Source organism: Psittacula echo (genome assembly GCF_963264785.1).
Source record: "Psittacula echo genome assembly, chromosome: 1".
In the NCBI taxonomy this organism is placed as follows: domain Eukaryota; kingdom Metazoa; phylum Chordata; class Aves; order Psittaciformes; family Psittacidae; genus Psittacula; species Psittacula echo.
This window is the reverse complement of record NC_137735.1, coordinates 94,771,174-94,784,986: the sequence shown is the minus strand read 5'-3', so window position 1 is coordinate 94,784,986 and position 13,813 is coordinate 94,771,174. Positions and strand designations below refer to the sequence as shown.

General features: G+C 43.1%; 1 protein-coding gene across 1 annotated transcript in view; it reads right to left on the bottom strand.

Moving 5' to 3' along the window:
- Nucleotides 1-7,818: 7,818 nt before the first annotated feature.
- Nucleotides 7,819-13,813, bottom strand: part of TMEM178B (transmembrane protein 178B) — a gene marked incomplete at both ends in the record, with an annotated part of 221,598 nt that continues 215,603 nt past the window's right edge. Inside the window, one exon of the mRNA XM_080613809.1 lies at nt 7,819-8,069. Coding sequence (XP_080469935.1) covers nt 7,819-8,069 — 251 coding nt within the window. The remainder of the gene's footprint in view (nt 8,070-13,813) is intronic.

Here is a 13,813-nt window from a genome sequence, read left to right as displayed (position 1 = left end):
GTTGTTGGTGCCCAGGAGTTATAAATAATTCAGTATGCTCTAACTGAATAGTCAAAGGCTGCACTTTCATTGTTCTGATTACTTGAACCTTTTCCTTACAATCTATATTGTAAATGAATAGCCTTTCTTAAAAAAATACAGCCTTATGCCCAACAGTCAGATGAAAACTGTTCTTGAGATTAAAGGTCACAAAAGCTTAAGCAAATTAGGAGCATACTTGTTTGGGTTTTTTAAATATGTGGGTACCAAAGGCATATAGCATTTTACTCCTATTCATTCTCTAAGGAAAAATTGGATGCTGAGGCTCTTTTGTGGAGCTGGCCCCAGGAGGCTGAGCCGTACCTGATTCATGCTCCTTGGTGTATAACATCACTTTGAAACTGGGGCAAAACCTGCGGATGACACAGCTTTTTGAAGGCTCGACTCTTAATCTCATCCACAGCAGAATCACTGTTACTGTTTGCATATTTCTGACCAGCTGGCAAAATAACAAGGAAGCTTGAACAAGTTGCCTTTACAGAGATATTCCTATGCCATGCTGCCACAGGTAGGGCGCAGAGCCACGGGACGCGGAGCTCCCTGCTGTGCCAAGCAGCATTAACTGCAGTTTTCATGCTGCTGACAGCCCACACCAGCCCTCTGCAGGGAACAGACTCAGGTGGTGTCCTGCCAGGGCACTACGTCTCAGCACAGCGGGATTTGTACACCAGAGGATCATAAACATTTCTGATTTGGAAGCGATATGGTGCGATTTGTTCTGCTGTGGCTGAGGCCATCTGTGTTAGAGAAGCACCTTGCAAAAGCAGGTTGCAAGAATCAATCTTGTGAATATCAAGGCTGGCCTGACGGGACTTCATTTTCCCTCAGCCTCACTCAGAAAGTGACACCTGTACATATTTCACACAAGTGGTTAGTACAAGGGTCGGTGGCACTACAAGATAGGAAGGACTTTGGGGCACAACTGAAGGCAGGTAGGACTTGTGGACACAACTGCATTTTTGGAGGTAGGATGGCTAGCTCAAGGATTTACTGGATCAGAAGTAGCTCTGTAGAAACCCTACATTGAAGAGCACTGATGGTCAGCTCTGGAGTCTTGCTGCGGAGTTTCAGGGTGTTTCTGCCCTGAGCTGTTCACTGCTTCCCTTTTTGGGAGATGTATCTGCCCAAAGGCAAAATGGGCAGAAAGGAACACGTATTTGTGTCATCTCAGCTGCTTCCTTTCCCCTGCATCTCTGGAATCAGAACAATACTGGCAACTCTTTCTTACATATCCAAATACATTTTGATGGTGAATACCCAAATGGTCCTAGTTGTACTGTGTTCCCCATGTCACTTCAGCAGATAGTTTCCATGAGTCCTGCATGCACAACTTAGCACAGACACAGGTGGCACCTGAATTGCACTCTAACTCCTGAGTTAACTATAAAAGAATAGAAAACAAACTATTATGCTTCATTTTGCCATGTATTTCCTCTCTGTATAGTACACATATTCACAGGTTACTAGCACCCACATCATGTGGGATATGCATGTGTGTGTGTCTAGGGAAGGAGGGGAGCAAGGGTGTCCATGTATATACACCCTATGCAAGAAAACATTTGAAGTCACTTTCTGCCGCTCTGCAGGAGTGTTAATCAGTGAAGGAAAATATAAAAGTGCAGTTCTAGGATGGTCTGACCATTCCTGCTGCTGATGCTGTGGGCGACATTGGATCGTCCTCACGTAATTCTGCCAATGCTCGTCAATTCTGACCTATAGCAACTGCTGTTAGGTTTCCTTTTTTTCCTTCCCTCACCTTCCCTGGAAATAATCTATCTAAGCCTCTGTTATTTTCATTGCAAATCTTCCCTGAGCAAGGAAGGATGACAGATCTGTGATTCTGAAGTGCTTTACTAGAGGTGACCACCATTTGATTTCCCTCTTGTGGCCTATATTGAGGCAATTGTTTAGGCTTTCTCCAAGTTAAATCCTAAACACATGTAAGGCATACTGTAATTAAATTGACAGCATTGTACCAGGCTCCGGAAGGAAAGGTAGTATCTGATGACTATTTAAAGCCAAAGATTAGATATTGTGTGTAAGCACGCGTTTAATTTTCAGTGTTAACCAAGACAGCACTAAAACATTTTCTAAGGCACCTGATCCAAAACTCACTGGAGCCAAGGGGAAGCTTTCTAATGGACTTCAACAGACTATGGAACAGATGCATTATATTCCTGGCTATAACTCAAAACAGTGGGGCTGTAAGTTTTGAGCTAAGCCCTATCTTTATGAGTTTTCAGTTTAGACTGTCAGAATCAAGACTGTATAGATCTGGCCTGGAGTTTGTGATCAAACTTTAGGCTTTTTTTGAAACTGAGTTCCTGACCTTGGAAATTCATCCATCGGTAATCTTTACACACTGTTTGTGCTTCATGCACGCTCTTTACTCTTTGTCTCTCAGTGGCGCCTGGCAATCATTCAGAGCTGTCTCAGTTTTTCACCTTGAGTCTTCCCTTGCTGGCTGGGTGAGCACAGCAGTATGAGCCATGAAAGAGCGCAAAACCTGGGGGCAATGAAAAGCGGTGTTGGCTTGTGTGAATGTGCCTGAGCACTCCTACAGCCCTTCTAGGCCTATGTAGAGACACACAGAAGAAAGAGCCCGAATAATGTATGTCTTTATTTAAGCTATACTTGGTAACATATTATTTCCTCTCCATTTCACTGCTGGCAGTTAGCTTGGCACTCAAGAATTAAGGACAGATTACAGTGATTTTCTTCTGAGCTCTGTTTATCAGTGGGCTCCAGGGATGAGCCTGATTTGGTGGTGCTGCATAGTGGGTAAATGAACAGCCATGGAGACAGAGTCTTCCAGAAAACCTTGGGAATCTGAGATACCCTCTGCATATCAATCCTCTCCCTCACCAACTCTGTTTTGTTCACCATCCAATGAACTGCACAGCTAACATGCCATAGCTGAATGTGGTCCCAAATGACTTGCATCTACAGGAAAGCAGAATACCTGAACTCACAATTTTCTCCTTAAATGATGAGCATCCTCTGAGGCTTTTTTTGTGTTTGGTTTGTGAGGGGTTTTTTGGTTGGTTGGATTTTTTTCTTCCATTTGTTACTGCAGCTGAAATAACATTTAAAACAGTAATTGCAATTTTTCAGAAGCAATATTTCAGAGAAGTTGCTCTGGTCACTGGTGGTTTGTGATCCACTTGTGACTGCCCCAGGGTAGAATGAAAGGGAAAAAAAACCCAACTAGAAATAAAACTGGAGGGGCTCTACTATTTAGATCAGGGAATATCAGTTGCGTGTTTGCAGAGAGGGAGAAGAGAGAGATGATAAATACAGGCAGCCAATATGAGTCAGAAATTTTAACACGCAAACAGCTTTAGCTTGAAGAAGAGGGTGTCCTATACAGTACATGAGATTCAGAGCACATGTACTCCTGCCATGTAGCCCCGTCACGTATACAGTGATCCCAGCAGAGATGGACAGCAACCCCCCTGTAGCTAACTCACTGCGGTCATAGGACAACTTCACTGTACAATAACTGAATCACCATGCGCAAAATCTCAGCCTACAGATCACAATGGGTTGAGCCAATTCACCCTGTGTCCCTGGGACTGGTTATTTTATGACATCTGTATTCTTGCAGTCAAGTTCCTCTGTGGTCTCTGGAGCCCAGAGATGTGTTGTCCCAGCAGTGCAACATGAAAGTCCATGGGAGGGAAAGAGCCTTTTGCCTACGGACCCTGCATTCCCACCTCACGGAAAGGGAGACCAAACACGCAGTGGTATATCAGGCTAGGACAAGAATGTCACTTTATCTACAAAGGGGGGATAAGAAGAGAAAAGCGGGGGCTGGACTCTGCAGGAAGCTGAATATCATCCAGGAAAGCACATTCTTAACTTGAAGCATATGAACAGTCTACCAAAGTTGAGGTGATTAGTCACATGCTCCAAGTAAAGAACATGCTTAGGCGCTTTGCCAGAGCAGATCTGAGGAATGAGGTCAAGCTGTTTAATGCTGGGATCACAGCTAACATGTCTAATTAACTACTCCTCAAATGGAAAACCACACACTAGTCAAAAAGCTTGAATCTTTGTTCAGAAAGACATTTCAAAGCCTCCCCAGAATGCAGAAACTCAGACTAGATGCGAGTGTGCTTTGGCTCAGGATAGATGGAGACACTAACTGTTGCAAACTTGGATTTGGATGTTATTTTGAGTCAACCTTTTTCTAAAGATGAGCCTGAGCCAACAGAAAGCTGTGAGCCCCATGTAAGAGTACTGAAGCACACAGAGCTCCTCCCACTTCTGTGAGTAGCGTGGGGGTAAATTCACAGCATCCCAAGGGGGTTTTGCCCTTACTTGAGGCAACGACAAGAGAACTGGTGTTTGGACAAATGGTCCCTTTGGGGATCCAGTTTGAGACTAAGGTAATAGGATCATCTGCTGCTTCAGACACTTCCACAGTTTTTAATATACTCCATAGCCACACAGGCCTTACAGAGCCTATGCTATAGCAAGTGGAAAATCATGGAATTGGCCCAAAGATGCAGGGTTAACACTTTTCTGTTGTAAATAAAAATAATCATAACCCTCTTCCACCATTGCCACACACAGACAAACATACAGGCTCATATACAGCTTGTAAGCCAACACCATAGAAGGCAAGAACACCATCAAGGCAGAACTATTTGTGCCAGCTGCAGAAAGCAAGGAAAGCTTTGAGAATCCGTAAAACAGCAAAATCATGTCAATTTCTTTATATCTTGCTACAATATCACTTTCAAAACTGTATCTGTATAAGAAGACACCCTGTGAACAGTCACAGACCACAAAAGCGTACATCACCACAGGTGCTCTCACTCTGCTTTCCATGCCACAGGGCCTGGAGGTGGACTCCAGCCTTTGTGCCCTTTAGTTTACGTGGGTCACTCCAGCTATTTGTGCTCACATGAAACACCTTCCCTATCACACTTGGCACTGCAGAGGAGGAAGAAAGTTTGCATTCAAAGCTGGTTTAATGAAAGTTATTATTTTCCTAAAGCATGAATATCTTAATGAGAAGTTAGGGTTTTTTCACAAAACTTTTCATACTTCAAAAAATTTCTGAATGTTTTCATAGTTCTTATTTGGTTTTCATTTATGGGTTTTCTGCTTTCAGTTTTCATTTTGCTTTCCAAGAGCTGTTTAGTGTTAATTTCCTTCTCCTGTTCAATGGTAGCTCATCAGCCTCCTTACCTAGTAGGCACTTGCACAGTCAAATGGTTCCAAAGGTTTTCAAAAACACTCTATTTGAAACCTTGCCAGGAAAAAAACTCAACAAACCAAAACCCCAAACCCTCCCTAATCGACTTAAAAAGGAAGTTTCTTCAAAAAGCTCGCATTTTCAACATGAATAAATAAATACTTTCTCTGGTCACATCGAATGGAGAACGAAATGAAACTTCAGTTGTCAGGGGTGGCATTTTAATGGCAACACACTGACTTGGCAGATGGCACTGGCAAGTCTGGGGAGTTTGTAGAATAGGGAAAGCAAAAGCTAGGTGGCTGAGCGAGAACGAAAGAAATCCAAATCTACTCTACTCCAATGCACCCTCCAGGAACTTCATTCATTTGGGCACTGTTAATAAAGCAACATCAAGACACAAGGTGTAACAGGGAGAGAAGCAGGGCTGGCAGGGGAATAGCTGGCTATGCAATGGTCTTGCATAAGAATTATTCATTGGTTGGATTTTTTGTAACCAAAATACTGTTTCTTGCTAACTGTGTAAATGCCATGACCTGGAAATGAATGCCTCAATTTCTGTGCAACAGCACAGTCAGAACAGGTTTCCTTCTTCTCCTGGTGAGATTTTTTAGATGCAGAGGGTGACTTTTTATTGGCTAATGAGGGCTGATGGCACGCAGCTATTGTGTAAGAAAGGATTGCTGGTACTATCCCTGAATTAAGAACATGTTGGGTTGAGTTGGTTTTGGGGAGGCCTTTTTACTTTGCCCTCTCTCCCTTCACCTGTGCATTTGACAGTGGCACCCTTACTCCTGCATATGGCCATTCAGTCATTGTCTTTTAAGACTCTCTTTAGTTACTCCCTTGGCTCTTCCTCCCCACCTTCCCCTCAGCCACTGGTCCCCTGCAAGAACCCACTGCCCTCAAAACCAAAATGCTTTGCTTCCTCTAACAGCATTCACCCACCTTTCAAGACTTAGCTGTTCATTTAGCTCTTCTGGGACCTATGACCTGAATAGGTCATAGGATGGGAAGAGCAGAGGGAAGGAAAAAAGAGACACTTTTGGGAAGTGGAAGTAACAGGAAAAAGAGAAAGACCAAAAAAGAGAAAGAGTCCCATTTGCAGATTCACAATTATATCATACAATGCTTGAGCTCATGGGAAATGGATCTCTGTTCTCTGCATCTGACCTTTTTGCTTCCATCTGTACACAGTTCTCCCAGATGGAGAGTGGAGATGTCCAGTGAACCGGGGAAATTTCCAAAGACAAGATGTGGGAACGTCTTATTTGGCATACATGAACACAACAAGAGGCGTCTCTTACCTCTCCCTTACAAAAGTTGGCTCCCTTTCCTCCTCAGCAATGGCTTTTGCCCAGTTGTCTTAAACATCTGAACCAGAAACTTGATGAAATCCCACTCCAGCAAATATCTGGGAAGAACAACAGCCATGGCTCCCCCCACCTCCCTTCTCCTTGGTTGGTCTTTCCTTGGATCCACCATCCTGAACTCTCAGATGCTCCGTGAAAACAAAAAAACATCCTGAAATCCATCAGAGGAGACATGCTGTCTCAGACCTGATGGCTTTCCTCATGCTTCCGCAGTTGCGGTGCCTCAGTCTTAGGCCACAAACACAGCATGGATGGGTTTAGTGGACAATCACATTGCAATGTTTTAAATTTTTCTTTTTCTTAAAAAAAAAAATAAATAAAAGGAGAGGGAAGAAAAGGTCATACACACATGTATCACAGCATTTTCAAAAGGCCTTCTGCTGCGTCTGTGTTAGCAGTTCAGCCTCAGTTGTAAGCCTGGATGTAAGGCAGCTGGAAGATTAAAACCGCATTGTTGGCAAGTTCGCTGAGATGTCCTCATGAAGTTTGTTTTTGTTGTTGTTTTCTGGTTTTGTTATTATTTTCACTTGTTTGCTTCTCTGAAGTTTGGCAGGTAAAGAGAAAATGCTTTTCTGCTTTTCCCCACACGTTCTGTCCATTTTGTTTTCTGTGTTTTAAGCAAAAAAAAAAAAAAAAATCCCCAACCCATAAACCCCAAACCAATGACAGGGCAGGCTTTTGTCATTTTGTTTGAAGAAAGAAAAGGAAAGAGGGTGGGTTTCTGATAATGGCCTTGAGGAGGTGCGTTGTAAAGTTGGCTCAAGTGCTTGATTTGTTCCTTTGCTTGCTGTTTGCATTTTTCTTTCTGGATGCAATGGACAAGCTTTTTTTGCCCCCCCCCCCCCCCCCCCCATGTCCTATACAGATTCTGGTTCCAGATCCCCCACATGGACCCCCTGTTCCCCTTCCCAAATGGCAGTAGGTAGATGCAACTATATGTTCATTCAATCTCTAAGGTATGCTGCTGAACAGTGTTGGATGGAAGAGCCATGTGTGAGAAAAGCTTTCCCATCGCTTTGAGAAAGAACGAAGCAACAGAGTCCGGTGGAGATGTGAGTGCTGTGTTGGACTCAGCTCTACCTTGGCACTGGCATTAATTTGAGATTATATATATATATAATTATATATACATATATATGCATGTATAGGTATACATAGACATATATATATATGTATGTGTGTATTTGTTTGCTATTTGTTTTAGCACACTGTCCCATTCTCAGGTCTAGATTTGGGGCAGTTGGTCCTGGGGACAGGTTGGACAGAAGGGGCCAGAGTGCAGAAGAAGCCAGAGATAAGTGTGAGGCCCAGGCCCCCCCACGCACAGAACATGGACCAGCCATAGCCATGGCTGATGTCATCGGGAAGTCCATATAGGTAGCGGGGGTAGCGAGAGAGCTCAAAGTTGATTCCAGCCACGCACGTGCACAGTGAAATGATGCAGAAGGTTCCTGGAGGAGAGTGGGAAGGGGAGAAGGAGGGAGGAAAAAAAGAAAGAGAAGTTAGAAGAGTGAGACACACCACTTTCCAAGTCTCCTGACAAAAGCTGGTGCAAGCAGTAAGGAAATACCTAGGGGAAGATGTTTGTATAGAAAATGGCTTAGTCTAGTGGCTCCATGGGGAAAGAACTGAGTGCCAAAGGAGCCTTGAATACTGATCTGATGCTGAACAGAGCTGTATGGAAAAACTTCAGCAGGAACAGTGTTTTCATTATGAGCACTCCTTTGGGAATCTGAATGCTTTGTGAGACTATGGATTTTTCTGGAATTTTGCTTTAGAAAAATACAGAATGAATCATCATGTTTCAATACTTTCTTAGGGGGATAAAAAGCTTGAATTTTTTGTTTAATTTCATTTTTTCCGTGATGGATTTTATAGCAGAAAATAGTACAAAATACTTCACATATTTGGCTCTGTTGAAACGTATATTTGAAATTACTTGGGAGATTTTTTCCAGACCTTTCTTATATAAAAATTTAAAATCCTTCATTACACACCCTCCTTTTAAGTACCACTGTCAAAACCTTAAACTGTCTCTCAAAATCCAGATTCTACTCTCTGTATGACTCCAGTCCCAATCTAGATGCCCTCTGCTGTGCTGGGGAAATCTTCAAAATATCCTGTTCTTGTTTTCCATCTCTGCAGCAATACTTCATTTCTTCCTGAGAGCACTGCGAGGACAGGCTTCATAACTCTCTCAGGTGGTAAGTGTTAGGGGAAGACACATGTATCAGATGAGGCTGAACCTTAGCCCACCCAGATGAGTCCAATTTTGATCTTTGGCCTCCAGCTTCATCAAAGCTAAACTCTCGAGTTCCTGAAATGTCACAGTTGCCACCCACACACCAAATAATGGATAGCTACAGATGCTATGCGTCTGTCTCAAGAGATAACAGCTGAAGTCATCATAAACTCGGCAGTTTATTTTTACTCTCTAATTCCTCCCTTTGTGGGCCTCTTTGAATTGCCTGAGGGCCATGGACACAGAAGGCCCAAGCTGTAGCAGGTACTATGCCTGTTGAAATAAAACCAGACTTCTTGCTTCTCACCAGCACCCAATTAGTCTACACTCAGTTCTCTGGAATTTAGCAAAAGCATTGTGAGATCCCAAGCTCTGGAGCTGTCTTCACAGATTTCCAGGAGAAATGCAGGAGTCTTCCTTGCAGAATCCCTTACTCAAAAATCAGGTAGTTTGATCAGAAACCACACACCCTGTTCCATGTTTTACTATGTCACTTGGGTTATCCAGTAACATGAAGGTGTCTGGCAAGTACGCAGTTTGTCTCTGTGCTAGTCATGTCAACATGAATAGCACACTGTTGGATCGAGGATAATAGTATCCATCAGAGCCACTGTGCTCTGAACCAAGCTTCATGGCTCATTTCAACTGGCTGTGGTTAGAACATGACATGAAAAGCCTTTCTTTGCAAGCAAGAACATGATAATTTCAGCTCTCTCAAAATATAAGATTGCTAAGAGAGGTGGGTGGGAAAATCTGTGCGGCCAGACTGGAGCTGCATTTCTTAAGTACAAAAGCGAAGGAAATAACTTTGTACTTCAAATACTCCCTGTGCTTTCATGCTTTGTCTTGGTGGTTTTGATCACAAGCTCTACAATGCAACAAGTGTTGCTTATCTTTGTGTTTGAACAGTGCCCAATATATTTGCACTCCATCTTGCTGGGGGTATTCTGCCCGTAACAAATGAACAATAAAGAAGAATGGGTAACAATAGAGAATAAAGCAAATCATGAGCATGAGACTTCTTCAAATAAAGCCTGTCCCATTCCTGCCGCTTCACTGGAGAATGGGCTAATCCCATGATGACAAATACTGACTGCCATGCACAATGTTAGAGGATGCATAATACAGTCCTCAGCCAGTCACACCCCTGTGATTCTGCAGAATCTTTTATATGGCACAGTGCTATTCATTGCTGACACAAAAACGCCATTTTATACCATCTAGAGGAATCTTGATGTTCATTACATGAGTCCTATGTGTTGTTTGCATTCAGCTAAGCAAGGAATTCCCCACTTGTGGTTAATCTGGCCTCTCACCAGGATGGTTACTGATGAAAACTGAGTACAGTTACTATCTCACGATTGGTAACTTTTCCTCATGAACTGGCAATCATAACACAAAGGTTCATCCATGCAAATTGCATGGGGTTTGGCCATCATAGTGAAAAAGTCATGGGTGGAAGTGATGCAGAGATTAACTTGAAAACATAGCTTGTACTAATCTGGGTAAGACATGGAGCTGGGATAGCAGGAGGGGGGAGGCTATAGCCCCTGCACATGACACTGCCTGCGCGATGGACACAATGCTTCAGAGGCAGCAGGATTGCAGCAAGTCGAGATCACCCCCAACCCTGAGATTCTTTTTTTCCCCAGAAAGTAAACTGAACCCTTACTCACTTACCTGGCAGGTTCTTGCCGTTAGTGAGGTGCCCCTATACATTGTATTAATGCCCCAGATCCCTGGACAGCCGCAGCAATGTAAACTTCAATTTCTTTGTGAAAAACATTTCCCATAACTCTGACCAAACCTGAAGGCTGGTGGTCCAGCCGTAACACTGGCACATGGAATATGAATGACAGGGGGTAATAAGAGCTCACTGTGGATGTATTTGTATGCAAGCTGGATGGGGGAGATAAAGACCATCTCCTTCAGCAGCTGTAGAGAGCAGAACTGCTAAGTTCTTTGTGCTGGCATTTACACATTATCATCTTAAGCGAAACAGTAATGAATGAGACAAGGCAAGAGTGGCGTTTTTGACAGAGGAAATTCACATGTCACTGCAAAATGCTTCAGTCAGGTGAGAGATGAAATTTCATGTAAAGCCATGTCTGTGCCACAGACGCTGCTGTTTGACATGTATTTAAACCTCCATCCTGACTCCTTATTAGACAGCTGGGTTCCTCTTGTGCTGGTTTTGACAGTGCCTGTCCTGCTAACGGACTGATGGTCAACAGCAGTTTGAGCACCTGAGCTGTTTAATACTTTGTGGCTATCTTGTGCTTTGCCTTCTTATATATTACTGAAGAAGAATATTAAACATCACACTGAATGTCTTTTCCAATTTGACTGGAAGTTTTTTTTATACCAGAGATGAACTTACTTGTTATGGATGTATATAAGATCGGGGTCCTTCCACCCTTGCTGCAGTGGCAGACATGGTGAGGAGAGGAATGGCTGAGAAAGGTAATATCATTGATGATCAAAGCCTAATTCGGTGTGGATTATGAGTAGCTGGTTTAAGCACGATTATATCAAGCAGAGCTGTGGAGCTGTGCTGCTGGGAATTGTTTTTGAGGTTTTTTTGTAAACATCCCTTTTCTTTCTGATCAGCCTAGCTGTGTGAGGGGCTGCAATGCCTCCGTTTGCAGTTTTCAAACCTCACCTCCAGGGGAGAGCAGAACTGCCTGTGAGTGAACTGATTTTAACATAGATAGGCTCAAATCATCCATACCAAACACATTTGAATTTTGCCTCACGCTAGTGACCCCCTGAACCATGTCAGAAGCCACGTCCTTTGCCCACAGACCTGGGTCTGCTTCCATAGCAATAAGGGCTTGAGGGATTTCCCAGGGTCTATGGTGTCTGGTCAGACAAGAACTGCTGCCTTTCTTAGATATAGTGCAAATGAAGGTGAGACTTAGTGGTGCTAGTGTGCAAACAGACCCTGCTGACAGGAGATTCATCTAAACATCCTTCTCCCTAGGATTAGGGATAAGGTGTCAGACTAGACTGAAGGAGGCATCAGCAATGTGAAATCAAGGGAAATCCAAAAAGCCAGTAAGTAAAATGATCCAGGCACCAATCCTACCTCTGATACCCTCCCCTCTGCAAATAGTTTTTCTCATTATTTGGAAAACATTTCTTCCATGCCTGATGGAAGATGCGTGTTCTCTCCCTTCCCCTTACAACAGGCAGAAATGACTCACATACTAACAGTGCTGTCACACGTACAAACAAACCCAAAATCCTGATTCTTCTCCCCTTCTGGGTTTGTTGTTTTTTTTTTCCAGAGATGGAAATGTCAACTATTACTTATAAACACCAATGGATAAAAAGAGAAGCCGAAAGGGATGGATTTTAAGATGTCCTCTAAAACCATGCAGCTCTCAAGTAAATGCAAATCTCTGCCTTTTAAAGTATTCCTAGTAGCTCCGATTGATGCCAATTTGTGGCCACTAATGTGTTTGGAAGGAGTGCTGTTTATTTAACTATCATCACTTTTTTATTATAGGGTTTGGGGAGAAAAAAAATCTCAGAAGTGAGACAACATTATCTTTACTTTCCCTCTGCCCTACTAGCTTTTATTATTTTCAAGGTACATCAAACAAACAAATAAAATAAGGTCTGATCCTAAAGTGGAGTGTGTACCATTTGCTATTTAAATTATATCACGATCAAATGAAATTATTAAAGAATAAACCAAATTCCCTCCCAACACAGTGATGACAAAAGCCTTTTGGAGGGAGCAGCTTTGCAGTAAACTCCTTCTGTGCATGGATTAAACGCCTCAGCAGCATGCAGCTCTTGAGAACACTTTATTGCTCTGTGCATACATGCACAGAATATAAATTATTGCTTAATTATGTACTGTTTCAGCAGAAGCAGCTTGCAGCATCACCGATAGGTTGCAGAATAGGCAGGGGTTTACTGGAAAACTGTCCTCATAAAAAAGGCTGAGATGGAAGGATAAATCCAACTGGGTGATGGAGATTCGGTGTGGTGCCCTTGTGAGATCATATACGCACTTGGATTGGAACTTCATGCATTTTTATTTTACACCATGAGCCAGGGTAAACTGCAGGGTCTATAGTGGCACAGTGATATTGCATTATAGCTCTGTCAGAATGTGGTTTGCATTTGGCCTTTGGCCTCCTACTTCAAAACGTACCAGTGGCATCTGCACCGCACCAGAGCTGTACGCCTGCTGCATGTTACTTCAGCAGCAGTGCCTGTCTATTGAACTGCCGCTGCACAAGCCATCATAAGTTACGGCACCAGAGGACTACGTATCTTGTCAGGAGGGTAAATACTTAATGAGTCCCATCCTTAGGCTCATCCCTAATCAGCATAGTATATGGAACAATATTAGAGCAGTTGAGGGCTGGTCTCCAGTTTGCTATGCTGACTGACATTCAGTCTATATTGCACATTATAGCATGCTGCAGATTTGCACATGGTGACATTTCTGCTACCATATACCACGGTGCATGGGACTGTACTGGGAGTGGATATCCATGCTGTGCATGGCAGGCAGTGAACACCAGCTATGAGCAAGCACCGCCTGAAGCTATGAGTTGGTATGTAAGGCAAAAGGAACACTACTTAGCTAAAGGCACATTGTTTTGATGAAATGATCTGAGAAGGAATAGGGGAGTTGATCAAAGCTTGAGTTGAATAACCCTCTGATTACTTTAGCAATGCTGATTCCTATGACCCATCCAAAATAACTTGGCAATAATAAAGTGACTTGAGTACTTGACTAAAGCCATTAAGCAAACATAATGGCTCATGAACTTGCAGCCACAACAGAGGAGGCAGCAAAATTTGTGCCTGTTGTAGTAGTGGAGTGTGATTCAGTATTTTACTGGGAGCAGAAGGGAAAGAAGAGGATCTCTTAATGTCAAAATGAAGAAACATCCTAATCAAAGGTTAGTGAAATTGTCCTATCCCTGT